At 45.8% G+C, this 14,255-nt stretch overlaps 1 protein-coding gene across 1 annotated transcript in view; it reads right to left on the bottom strand.

The window, feature by feature from the left end:
- Positions 1-14,255, bottom strand: part of sfswap (splicing factor SWAP) — a gene marked incomplete at its 3' end in the record, with an annotated part of 295,870 nt that overhangs the window by 110,926 nt on the left and 170,689 nt on the right. Inside the window, exons 13-14 of the mRNA XM_084324950.1 lie at positions 11,673-11,802; positions 297-484 (exon numbers count right to left, since the gene is read on the bottom strand). Coding sequence (XP_084181076.1) covers positions 297-484; positions 11,673-11,802 — 318 coding nt within the window. The remainder of the gene's footprint in view (positions 1-296; positions 485-11,672; positions 11,803-14,255) is intronic.

Genomic DNA, 14,255 nt, shown 5'->3' with positions numbered 1-14,255 from the left:
CCACACCACAATTCAAACACCCAACCACACACCCTCCTTAGGGACTCACTTACGCACAAACACACCCTCCTTAGGGACTCACTTACGCACACACACCCTCCTTAGGGACTCACTTACGCATGCACACACCGTCCTTAGGGACTTGCGCACACAAACCAACCTCACTCACCATTATTGTGTGTAGGAGTCCAGCTCAGGTATCTTTAGTTCTGTAGGTCCAGTGTACCCCCCCCCCCCCCCCCCACACACACCCGCCCAATCCCCCAGTCACCCCCTTCAATCGCCCCCTCACTCACCACAGACTGTGTGTACGAGTCCAATTCCTGCCTCTTGGGCTGAGAGGGTTCAGCTTGGAGGTTCTGAAGAAACAGAGCTGCCTTCCTCTTCCTCTCCGCCTGCAGCTGCTTCTCCTTGGACTCCTTGGAGGCCTGGGCCAACTTCTCCCTGGCCGCTGCTGCCAGGCGATCCTCCAGCTTCTGCTTGGCTGGAGGGAGAGGAGGGGAAAGAGGAGAGGAGATGGTCATGTAGGGTAGAGGAGAGGGGAGGGTATGGTTGGGTAGGATAAAGGAGAGGAGAGAGAATGGTATGGTAGGTGAGATGAGAGAGGAGGGTAAGGTAGGATAGAGGAGAGAGGAGGGTAAGGTAGGATAGAGGAGAGAGGAGGCTAAGGTAGGATGCGGAGAGAGGAGGGTAATGTAGGATAGAGGAGAGAGGAGGGTATGGTTGGGTAGGATAAAGGAGAGGAGAGAGAATGGTATGGTAGGTGAGATGAGAGAGGAGGGTAAGGTAGGATAGAGGAGAGAGGAGGCTAAGGTAGGATGCGGAGAGAGGAGGGTAATGTAGGATAGAGGAGAGAGGAGGGTAATGTAGGATAGAGGAGAGAGGAGGGTAATGTAGGATAGAGGAGAGAGGAGGGTAATGTAGGATAGAGGAGAGAGGAGGGTAATGTAGGATAGAGGAGAGAGGAGGGTAAGGTAGGAGAGAGGAGAGGAGGGTAATGTAGGATAGAGGAGGGTAAGGTAGGAGAGAGGAGGGTAAGGTAGGATAGAGGAGAGAGGAGGGTAAGGTAGGATAGAGGAGAGAGGAGGGTAAGGTAGGATAGAGGAGAGGAGGGTAAGGTAGGATAGAGGAGAGAGGAGGGTAAACCCAACAATAAAAGGTACAATGCCTCCCTATTTGCTCAGTATGCCCCAGGTACCTTATTAATGTTTCTCATAGGATAAGGTTGGTTTTTGGATTATTGTAAGTGGGATATAAAGTGTACGAACGTGTCAACACAATAAAAGGAATGCTTGCACAATGCACATCCTGAAAGAGATATTGCTGTGATTTTGCTGGAATATTGCTGTGATATTACTGTGCAGTATTGTTAGATGGCATGGCAGATAAATGGAGGGATGAACAACTTGTCCATCTGTTAACTGCAGCCAGAGGCTCATAAACCTCTCTTTAGTTGGCAAGAGAGAGTTTGCAATAATTACAGAAAAAAAGATAGGTTGGACTGAGGGGGAGCGAGAGCCAGAGAAAAGGATGGTATATCAGTTATCAACCTCTTGGAGGCCTGGGCCAGCTTCTCCCACTAACCCCTCGAAAGGAAATGCCTGATTCATATGCAGTGGTCGAGTAGGTAAAACGCTGCAAAAGCATGATATTACTGTTCCACTGTGATTTGCTTACAAGATCCAGTAATATGACATCATATGATAACCTTTGTATTGATATATTTCCCAAATATCACCACATAGCAACCGTGGTCTTGCACATCGCAACCATTGTTTCTTCCATCACAGAGGAATGCGTTTTCTAAATATTTCACGAAAGGCCTCTATTATGACAATGATTCTCCTTTCATTCCAGGGCTGTTGGGACCAGGTTAGCTATGATGATGTGTGAACTAATTAGACTGTAATTGAACTTTATAACTTTGTTTTGAGCATACAATAGATCCTTTTGACTGTTTTTCCCCCCAACATTTAGAGGAAAGGCTCTAGCAGTGTGGGGCCACCACCGCTGAATCAATGTTTCATATGCCTCATTTACTCTGGGAGCCTGCTGTAAAATGACATGGCTTTTCTGCGACTTTCCAAGACTATGGTAGAACATTTCCATGGTCTAGAAATTATACTTCCTTTCACACTATTTAGACAGCTATTCAGCTCAGGAATGAGTAAGTGAGTGAATGCGCATTATGAGTGAGTGAGAGAGAGAGAGAGAGAAAGATAGAGATAGAGAGCGCCAATGAGTAAGTGAGTGAATGCGCATTATGAGTGAGTTGAGTGAGTGAGTGAGTGAGTGAGTGAGTGAGTGAGTGAGTGAGTGAGTGATAGAGATAGTCTTTGTCCAGTGTGTTACAATATCTGACTGTAAATGGCAATGTACACATTTACTGCAAGGAAATGGCTCAATCAATGTACAATATTCACAAAAATAAATAAGGCAATGAACATACAGACACGCTCTGACGTCAGAATGGTTCAAAGTAAAAAACACACCAAGCTTTTACTTTGACACTCTTCTGTGCATCGTCTGTGCATGTCTAGCAACTAGCAGTGTGTCAAAGGTACACAAAGGTACTTTTAAATGACCTATCTCAAACCCTGCCCTCTTTTCTTGATCCTCCAATCACAACTGTTGCTTACCTCGGACAAACCAAGTTTGTGATTGGAGGATCAAGAAAAGAGGGCAGGGTTTGAGATAGGTCTATTGGACAATTGGCTGCTCAGCTGTACCATGGCCAGGGGTGTGTTATTCCCTCATAATTGCATTTACAAGGAGCAGATAAAGGGTCTAGAGTTAATTTCAAGTGTGGTATTTGCCTTTGGAATCTGTTACTGTCAACTCTCAATATGAGGTCCAAAGAGTTGTCACTATCAGTGAAGCAAGCCATCCTTAGAGGAGATCGGTGCCAAATTCTTAGCAATTAAAATAATTTTGATGCATCTTATTTTAATAGAAGCAAGTTTAATGGTCAAAATGAGGGGCTTTAAAAGGTTGACAATGAAGTGGTGGAATTAAGTTGTTGCTGTAGTAGCTGTTAGCGTTTGGAGTGGGTATAGTCTATATTATGTGTTTTGTAATATAATTGTTTCTCTCGATGCAAGAGGACCTTGTAGCTAAAGTGGTGGATGAAAGTGTGAACAGAGGGAAGCCAGTTAAAACTAGTGGTCTGTGCTGTGTCTGACTGATACTACAGCCAGCATACTGCCGTCAGTGTGAAGATAAACCTGGCAGTGACACTGGGCAGCTTGTAAAAGGTTACAGTGATGCCGGTCTGCAAGGTTAATAGTTAAAGTGACTTTATCCGCAACCATTACCTGACAATGGGATTATTGACGCCAGGGGATGCAGAGGCATCTCATTCATAATGAAATGGGGCCTTGCTGTGGTGACGTTTACATTAACCATAAATATCAGGTTGTTGCTGCTGCTGTAAATATGGCAGCTATTCTGACCTGCTGCCAGCAATGTGGCATGTGCCATATGATAAAGACAGATGGTTGGTGGACAAAGATAAAGTGAGACAGAGAGCAAGAGAGATAAAGATAAAATGAGGGGGAGGGAAACATATACGGAGAGACAGAAAGAGACGGAGACAGAGAGAGAGAGTCATTAAAGTTATTCAACGGTCTGGCTGTCTGCATGTGACGACTTCTACTTGTGTAGAAGTGTGTGTGTGTGTGTGTGTGTGTGTGTGTGTGTGTGTGTGTGTCCTGTGGTTTAAAAATAGTCTGCTGGAGAGAATCATGTTACAGCTGAGCAACAAAAAAAACCATGCACCTGACAATATACAGTGTCTATAATACACCTACTGACAATATACGCCATCTATATTATACCTACTGACAATATACAGTGTATTTACTATACATACTGACAATATAGTGTATATACTACACCTACTAACAATATACACTGTATATAATATGCTCTGCCTCCTACTAACAATATACACAATATATACTACACCTGACCAAATGCACTGTCTATACTACACCTACTGACAGTGACAATATACACTGTTTATACTATACCTACTGACACTATACACTGTCTATACTACACCTACTGACAGATATACTATACCACACACTCAATATACACTGTGTGAGAGATACCAGACAAACTGACAAGAGGGGAAGATGGAGAGACACAGAGAGGGGAGGTGTAGAGAGATGAAAGAGAGGAGTAGAGAAAGCGAGAGAGGGCCACAACAAGTCGGAGGAAAGAGAGAGGGAGAGAAAGTGGGTAGAGAGTGATGGAGACAAAGGGGGAAGAGAGGGACATAGAGAGAAAGAGAGATAAAGAGAGAGGGATGAAAGGACTTGAGAGAAACTCCAGAGAGTTCTGCCTGAGCCACGTTCTGTAATTATTTTGCAGTCAAGCCATTTACTGGGTGATCCGTGAAAGTAGTGGCTTGTCAAGACCTAAGGAGGTTAATTTTAATAATGGTTCTAAGCATTACTGTTCAGCCCGTCAGTCATGGTATGGAAACACAAGCGCGCGCACACACACACACACACATTACTCCACGTTAATACTAGGGATGTCCGATATTATCGGCCGATATTGGCATAAAAATGTGATATCGGAAAATATCGGTGTCGGGTTTTTTTTTTTTTTTTTTTTAACATTTATTTAACCTTTATCAAGTCAAGTCAAGAGTTTTATTTGTCACGGCATACAAGTATACAATGAAATGTGGGTGGTCTTGCCCGCAACGATGTGCAATACAGTGGTACAACATATAATAGAATCCAATAAAACAACATTGTGCAGTAAACAGGTAACATAGTGGGGCATCTCGGTATATGTACATAGTTATTTACAGAGCATGGAGGACATGCTAGGTCCCTTGGTATTGCAATACACTGTTACTGTTGCTATACTATTTTTAAAGTGACCCTTCCTTTGTGGCCATAAGTGTGGGCGTGTGCATCATGAGTGTGTGCTTGCTCATGTTAAAGTGGCTGCTAGTGTGCGAGCGTGTACAGCGTGCGTGTCGTGTGTGTGCTCATGTGCGCCGGTGTGTGGAGAGTTCAGTGTTCTGTGGCACTCAGTGTTCAAGGCTCTGATGGCCTGGGGGAAGAAGCTGAGCCGAAGCCTCTCTGTCCTAGTAGCTGGGGTTCGCAGGCGTCTGCCTGACCTCAGCAGCTGGAACAGGCTGTTATTGGGGTGGTGAGGGTCTTTCATTATTCTGCAGGCTCTGGATTTGCACCTCTTGTTGTATAGAACCTGCAGGGGAGGTAGTGCAATACCCGTGGTACGCTCGGCTGAGCGCACCACTCTCTGTAGGGCCTTCTTGTCCTGTGCCGTGCTGTTACCATACCAGGCAGTGATGTTTCCAGTCAAGATGCTCTCTACAGCTCCGGAGTAGAAGGACTGGAGTATCTTCCCAGATATTCTGAACTTCCTTAACTGTCTCAGGTGGTAGAGGCGCTGCTTCGCCTTTTTTACGACTGTGTCTATGTGTGTTGACCATGTCAGATCCACTGAGATGTGGACCCCCAGGTACTTAAAGCTGCTCAGCCTGTCCACGGTAGCCCCGTTTATCCTCAGTGGTGTGTGTGTCTCCTGCTGTCCTCTCCTATAATCCACGATCAGCTCCTTGGTTTTACCAATGTTCAGGAGCAGGCTGTTGTCCTGGCACCAGCGTTCCAGTACCTCAACCTCCTCCCGGTAGGCCTTCTCGTCGTTGTCCGAGATCAGCCCCACCACCACAGTCGTCTGCAAACTTCACTATGGAGTTGGAGCTGAACTTGGCCACACAGTCGTGTGTGTAGAGTGAGTATAGCAGGGGGCTCAGAACACAGCCCTGGGGGGACCCGATGCTCAGGGTGATGGTGTTGGAGGTCTGACCCCCCACCCTGACCGCCTGGGGTCTTTCACTCAGGCGGTCACTTATTTACCCAGGCAAGCAAGTAAGAACAAATTATTATTTTATTTATTGTCAAAGTATGCATAATGTTGTGTTAATTACACGACAAGAGATATGTAAGGGATAATGTATAGCTGCGAGGTCATTGTCGCAAAATAATTGACCGACAGAGTTTAAAATACAGAGGCGCCTCGCCGAGGTGTTTTAAACGTCAGTGAAGGTCAATTATTTTGCGACAATGACCGAGTATAGGCTATACATTATCCCGCTTATCACATGGCTAACTTACTAACAATATACCTAATTGATTTTACACCATCGACAAGACAAGATCAAATGCAGACGCAGTTCTGTTCTGTCGCTCCCGCTGTCATCGCCGGCAGCCGGCAGATCTGTGGTCTGATTGCACTGATGACTGAGTGCAGCTGTGCATATGCTGAGCAGCTTTCATGACTGCAATCTGTGTGTTAGTGGGCTTGATTGGTCCAGCTGCGCATCCTCTCTGCACCCACGTGATACATTGGAAGACATCCCTGTGTGAGTCAACTGTCGTGTGGAAAAGGTCTCTAGGCATTCCAGTGTCTCACTAGAACATGAAAGGACACTTTTATTTACTCTGGTAAGTCCGAGCCACACTGGCCCCGTCCCCTTGAAAGACAAGCGGCCAAGTCCTTCTTCCCAAAATGAGGGCTTCGAAGACCACTGTCACACATTCAAAAGATGGAGATAGAAAATAAACTAGCAGAGCCAGAACTGTTCAACTCTCCTTTCAAACCGGCTGTAACACTAAAGATGGCGGCAACGATAAAGCATTGCTGCAAAATAAACATACATTTGTTGTTTAAATAATAATAAAGAAATATCGAACTATATGAATTTAAAGATTTCCGTGATACCATTTTTGGCCATATCGCCCAGGCCTAGGTCCCCACAAGGATAGGAAAGCACACATCAATAATATATAATTGGGTATCGAAATGTTATGATTTCATACTTTTATGAATCTAATTGCTTCAATACAATGGAGTATCAAACAATGATGTGTCATTCAATACCAATTTCAAATACCTAAGTAGTAGTTAGGTATCACCGTCAGCAAGACAATACGCATGTTTGCTGGTGATTTGGCCGTTTCTTCTGTTCAACCAATCAAAAATCTAAAATAACAATTGGCTAATACAACACATTAACCAGAAAACTAAGGTACTGGGGAAAAAAGTATCGGTATCGAAAATATTCATACAATACCCAGCCCTACATCAGTCACACACATTTATAAACGTGCACACACATTTGACTCACACAATTTAATGAATGTGCATGGGCGTGCACACACACAAAATGAGGGCTTCAAAGACCACTGTCACACATTCACCTGACACGGTTCTCATCCATGCCAGTCGGCGATAGAGGCCAGGGTGGTAGAGACCAGGGTGGTAGAGACCAGGGCGATAGAGACCAGGGCGGTGGAGACCAGGGCGGTAGAGGCCAGGGCGGTAGAGACCAGGGCGGTAGAGATCAGGGCGGTAGAGACCAGGGCGGTAGAGACAAGGGTGGTAGAGACCAGGGCGATAGAGACCAGGGCGGTGGAGACCAGGGCGGTGGAGACCAGGGCGGTAGAGGCCAGGGCGGTAGAGACCAGGGCGGTAGAGATCAGGGCGGTAGAGACCAGGGCGGTAGAGACCAGGGCGGTAGAGACCAGGGCGATAGAGACCAGGGCGGTAGAGACCAGGGCGGTAGAGACCAGGGCGGTAGAGACCAGGGCGGTGGAGACCAGGGCGGTGGAGACCAGGGCGGTGGAGACCAGGGCGGTAGAGACCAGAGCGGTGGAGACCAGGGTGGTAGAGGCCAGGGTGAGGCCAGGGTTCAATGTTTAACACAGTGCGGCATGATCTTCAAAGCATGGATCTATGCAGTCCAGCGCCATGGTTAGACAAAGCATTGAGGATAGGTCACTGATTGCTATTTGGAACCTCACAGTATGTTCTACAAGTGCACAGAGATGTCGTTGGAACCATGGTCCCACCAGGGAATAAGGATTATTTTATTCTGTCAGTCAAGAGGAAGGAGCGAGACGGCACACCAGACAGCTAATCTCACTCTGCTGGGCTTCGCAATCATGGTCACCCCTCAAGGTCACCAGAACCATTCAACACTCCAGCTCCTTGCACTACCACCATATATGCCAGAAAAGAAGTGTCTAGAGTTTCAGAAATGGCACAGAGAGAGAAACACTGACCCATTTCTTGTCCAATAGAAAGGGTCCATGCTTATCTCCAGTCGCTACTGTCCTTATCTAGTGTGAAGGTCTATGCTCCAGTCATCTCCGCTCGTCACAAGGGCTTCGATGACGAGCAATTACTCAGCCACCTTCTTTTAAAGAGCTTCCTTCAGGGAGCAAGTCAAATAAAGCCCATTATGCGTGCCGTATCCCCGCAATGGGATTTAGCCTTGGCGTTGGAGTCTAAACTAGGAACATTTTGAACCACTGGACCAGACCTCCTTAAAACGGCATTCTATCAAGACCACTCTACTTTTGGCTCTTACATTGAGCAGTCCACTTGGTCAGTTCATCCAAGCAGTCTAACCATCAGCGGAGACGGCAGTGGTGCCACGCTAAACACAAACCCCACCTTCATCTCTAAGAACATCAGAAGTTATGTTCATTTTAGGGACATTGCGAGCTTTTTACCCTCCTCCCTGGGCGGGTGAGAGGGAGAAAGCTGTGCTTCGGTGAGCCGACCAGTGGCGGAGTGTGGAACAGCGCCTTTCTCTCTGGCCCTGTAGGAGGTACATCAGTGGAGCACATTTTGCTCTTGCCATTTCCCTGACTGCCCAAATGTGACCCGTTTATACGGATGACTGACGCAAACGTGTTGCAGTAGATTGCAATGTTAATGAACACTCAACAGCAGGCAACACAAAACTAAAGTTAAACTTGTATCTCCTCTCCTCTCTCCTGAGAAACAACTGACAGTGTGTCTGTGTGTAGCGGGGGGGGGGGGGTGCTCCTTGAGAAATGAGAGAAAGAGTATGTGTGAATATGAATACTAAAGGTGTGGGTGGAATAATGTATGTGTGTGTGTGAGTTTGTGTGTGCATATGTGTTTGTGTGTGTGTATTCATAACAGTACATGCACGCTAGTGTGATACGTGTGTGAGAGATAGTTTGTGTGTGTGAGAGAGAGAACCATATATCCATCTACATTAGTAAGGTCTTCTCTATTTATCACACCCCCTTTCATATCTCTCCCTCTTCCCCCTCCTTTCTCTATATATCCATATCTTTGTCTCCCTATCTCTCCTCCTTCTATTGCACTCTATATCTCTCCCATCTTGCGTCATCCCTTTCTCCACTCCCCCAGTCCCCTTTGCTCTCCCTCCCTCCATCCCTCTCTCCCACTATGTCTGTGTTTCTGTCTGTCTCTCTCCCTCAATTCCCCCCTCCCTTCAATAACCCTCTTCTTCCTCATCCATGCCTCTCTTACTCCATCTAACCTCCCTTTCCTTCCATCACCTCCAATCCCACTATTTACTTCCATCCCTCCATCTCTATACCCCCCCCCCCTTTCTGAGCAGACTTGTTTGCAGATACAGGCCTTTATTTACCACACACAGTCCAGCTACCTTTGGAGATGAAAGGGGAGGAGTAGTGGGAGATGATAGGAAAGAAGTCAAGACAAGAGAAGAGAAGGAAATTAAAGGAAAGGAAATGAGGAGATGAAAGAAAGGGAGGATAATGGAGGAGAGGAGAGGAAAATGAGGATAATCAAGAGGGAACAAAAAGAGGAGAGGGGATAATAGGAGAGAAGAAAGGAGTATGGGATAGGAGAGAAGGGGATAGGAGAGAAGGGGAAAGGAGAAGGGAGTATAGGAGGGTAGATGAGAGGAAGGGATATGAGAGGAGAGAAGGGGAGAGGAGAGGAAAGGAAAACAGAGGAGAGGAGAGGAGAGGAGAGGAGAGGAGAGGAGAGGAGAGGAGAGGAGAGGAGAGGAGAGGAGAGGAGAGGAGAGGAGAGGAGAGGAGAGGAGAGGAGAGGAGAGGAGGATGTTGAGTTAAGGTAAACATGACAAGAATATAGTGAAAGATATATTTATGATTAAGATAAGTGGCTGAAGCCCTAATTTTGGACAGACAGACAAGATGCTGGACACAGACAGACAGGAGTCTGGAGACAGACAGAAGCCGTGTATTCATGACAACAAAAATGTGGCGGTCCCCATGAAACAGCTGAATAGGCTACTATCTTAACATGGTACTTCAAGTTTGTTAAACTGTTTTATCAAAAGTGACATGATTATTTGACTTATATTAAACATTAGGACGAGGGTGGTAGATGCCAGGGTGGTAGAGGCCAGGGCGGCCTATTCAATGTTTAACACAGTGCGGCTTGATCTTCAGAACATCACACAGCATGGTGAGATCTATGCAGTCCAGTGTCATGGTTAGACAAAGCGTTGAGGATAGGTCACTGATTCAATTAATAAATACATTTTCAATTATCCATTTGTCAGTCAGTGACAGTAGGTGACGTTATAGGTGGATGGTGGGTTGTTGCTGCTTTAGTTCTGCTCTCTAGCATCAGCAGTAGGCATTGCTCTGTGGGACTGGACTGTTCCTGTGCTGAGGGACTGGACTGTTCCTGTGCTGTGGGACTGGACTGTTCCTGTGCTGTGAGACTGGACTGTTCCTGTGCTGTGAGACAGGACTGTTCCTGTGCTGTGGGACTGCACTGTTCCTGTGCTGTGAGACTGGACTGTTCCTGTACTGTGAGACTGGACTGTTCCTGTGCTGTGAGACTGGACTGTTCCTGTGCTGTGAGACTGGACTGTTCCTGTGCTGTGAGACAGGACTGTTCCTGTGCTGTGGGACTGCACTGTTCCTGTGCTGTGAGACTGGACTGTTCCTGTGCTGTGAGACTGGACTGTTCCTGTGCTGTGGGACTGGACTGTTCCTGTGCTGTGAGACTGGACTGTTCCTGTGCTGTGAGACTGGACTGTTCCTGTGCTGTGGGACTGGACTGTTCCTGTGCTGTGAGACTGGACTGTTCCTGTGCTGTGGGACTGGACTGTTCCTGTGCTGTGGGACTGGACTGTTCCTGTGCTGTGGGACTGGACTGCACAGTGTTCCTGTGCTGTGGGACTGGACTGTTCCTGTGCTGTGGGACTGGACTGTTCCTGTGCTGTGGGACTGGACCTTTCCTGTGCTGTGGGACTGGAATGTTCCTGTGCTGTGGGACTGGACTGTTCCTGTACTGTGGGACTGGACTGTTCCTGTACTGTGGGACTGCACTGTTCCTGTACTGTGGGACTGGACTGTGCCATGCTAATTGGAACATGAATGACTTGAGTGAGCAGAGGTTGGTTACTTGCTGTGGAGTGGCTGGGGAAAGAACTACTAGTCCACAGTCTGCACATTTACCGGCTAGTAGCTGAGGCTCATTTCCATCTCTGGATATGGCAATTATCATTATCATTATCATTATTCAAGGGTGTCTAAAGATATCAGCAAGTTAAACGGATCAGCTAGCCTAGCTCCAAACTCAGAGGGGTGTTTTTGGCCAACAGCTAGGCTAACAGGAATCCACTTCCATTAATTTGTGCTAAGCTAGGCTAGCTTGCAGCCAAATAGCTTTCTACTGAACACAGATGAAATTGGTATCCATCTTCTTGACTCTGGAGAAGACAGTAAGCACATTTCCCATAATGTTGGTGTGTTCCTTTAAGTTGCTTATTTTTTCTTTCTTTCTCTCCTGCGTTTTAGCATTACTTAACCTCAAAGATAAATATTTGTTACCTTGTTTGGCCTCTAGTTCCTCCAGGCTGAGGGTGGGCCTCTTCTCCTCTGGAGCAGGGATTGAGAGTGGTTCCCTGTCAAACATCTCAGCCCCTCCCGTCACACCATCCAGGCCCGCCACATTATCCAGCTGAATAAAAAACATCATACAGATCATTTTATTTGTGTAGCACTTTTCACAGGACTCAAAATACCATTTACTAAGGATGTCCTAATGAGAACGGAAAGATCGGTATCTGAGCCGATCACAGCATATTTTAATTGATCAGAATCGGCTATATTAACTCATTGGGCGCCAGACCCGATGATAGTCGGGTTATCTCGCCAGCGGTTGAGCGCCATACCCAAGTATAGTCGGGTTTTCATCGTTTTTTCTTTTATTCGATTTTTTTATTCTATGCAATGTCACGGACCTCGGTGTTACCATAGAAAATCATTCCGAGATCCCTAGAGTGTAATACCGTCCACATCCTGCTAGGTGGCAGTATCGCCCACCCTTTGAAACCTTATTTCACACTGTGTGTTACATTGTATATGGTCCGGGCGGAGAATTTAGACCAAGCCAAGTGAATCGCTTCATCAGACCACTTCGAAACGCGTTCAGCACACTTGAGGCATATCTTGTGCCACTACATGTCAGGGACCCGATCGACACAAATACTGGAAATCGTGATCAGACAATTGGAATATTCTTTTTGGGATACCTCCTAGTAAAGGTAAGGACTATATGACATCAAGCCTACTTTGATCCAACAATGATTTCACATAGATCGCAACGATCATGTAACATACTCCAAAACGTATGCCGTTGCTGACGATCAAAGCATCAACCCCCCCCCCCCCCTTTCATGCATTCAAGCAACGCCAACACTTTTAGCAAAATGCACATATCGCTCCATAGCACAGTTACCAGGAATTAGCCAGGATCACTCTGAAACTATACAATATTCACCACGGTATAACACGTGAACGTATACATGAAAAAAATCTATTATTTTTCACATGTTGAACGATGGATAGTTAATGTCAAATGAGCCATAGTATTGTCTCCATAGCTATAATATAGAATATAGATATAGCCCTGCAAACACTGTGACACACAGTGAAAATCCCTATCTCTTACAGTGGTGGCCCATTGAGTACAAGGATGGCTTACACCGCTGGCCTGTGAATGAGTTAAGCATGATCAATTTCAGATCCTTTTTTGTTAAAAAAAAATAAGAAAAAGAAAACCGTTAACACTTTGGACGCCACAGCGATATGCGTGATGTGTTGTTAAAAGGCAGACGCTCTAAAATATAGGAATACGTGGCGGTGTTTGCAGGGCTATAACTATATTCTATATTATAGCTATGGATACAATACTATGGCCCATTTGACATCGACCATCGTTCAATATATGTTAAAGAAAAGAAAATGTCATCCATACATTCCCGTTTTATATCGTGGTAAATATGACTATAGTTTTAGAGTAATCCCGTCTAATCCCAGAAAACTACGCTATGCAGCAATATGTGCAATTCACTAAAAACTTTGCCATTTCTTGCCTGTACACGCTACTATTTCGAGATCACATCTATATTATCGGTATTATGTTTCATCATGAATGCATGAAAGGGTGGGGGGTAGGCTTGGGCGGTATGACGGTATTACGGTATACCAGGGTATTTAGAAATCCCGACGGTATTGAAAATCAATACCGTCCGTCACCGTCAAAATCACAGATGCGCTTCAGTTTCTTTTACAGTGAAACGGAGTTTTGAGTGTAGTGCACACACGCGCCAGCAGAGGGCGAGTCCTCACTAGTGAAGCGAGTGGGTCACAACGGTGTTCACGGTTAACGGGAATGTTGCGACAGTGCTATGAAAAAACCGTAAAGCGTTGTGACGAGAGTTGGTGTGTGTTGTTGTGATGGTTGTGGTGCACTAGTGGAGCAAGCAAATAATCCGTCTCTTATTATATGTGAACTAAAGAGTACAAGGTTTACACAACAGCCCCCACCCGCTTTTTTATTGTATTTGTACCGTCCTGTACTATCCGCTGTCAGCTGTTTATCTCTCTCTGTGAGCTTGATTAGCTAGCGTTAGCTCACGTTAAATAGCGTTAGCTCTGCGGCTAATCTTAGATTACCCTGAACTAAATCAATGACTAGGTTATAAAGCATTCAAGTAGTTTTCACTGCACATAGAAGTAGCCAAACAGCGCAAGCATTTCGGGAGCATATGACCAAAACCCAGGCAATTTCGAGTCCTTAAGGAATCAAATAGTCTGCCATGGCTAGGCTACATGCTAACGGTACAGGCTTCTGACTACCACTCTGAGACGGAGAGCTAACGATGATTTGAAAGTCATACCGTCATATACCGTATACCGGGGTATTATGTCATCAAAATATGACGGTGTGAAAAAAATTATACCGCCCAAGCCTAGTGGGGGGTACTTTTTTGATGCTTTGATCGTCACCAACGGCACACGTTGTGGAGTAAAATACACACATATTGTGATCAAAGTGAAATCATGGTTGGATCACAGCAGGATTGAAACCATATAGGCCTTACCTTCACCTTCACTAGGATGTACCCC

This window comes from Notolepis coatsorum (genome assembly GCF_963971535.1).
Source record: "Notolepis coatsorum genome assembly, chromosome: 11".
NCBI lineage: Eukaryota > Metazoa > Chordata > Actinopteri > Aulopiformes > Paralepididae > Notolepis > Notolepis coatsorum.
Note: the sequence above shows the minus strand (reverse complement) of the source record. Positions and strands in the feature narration are given on the sequence as shown.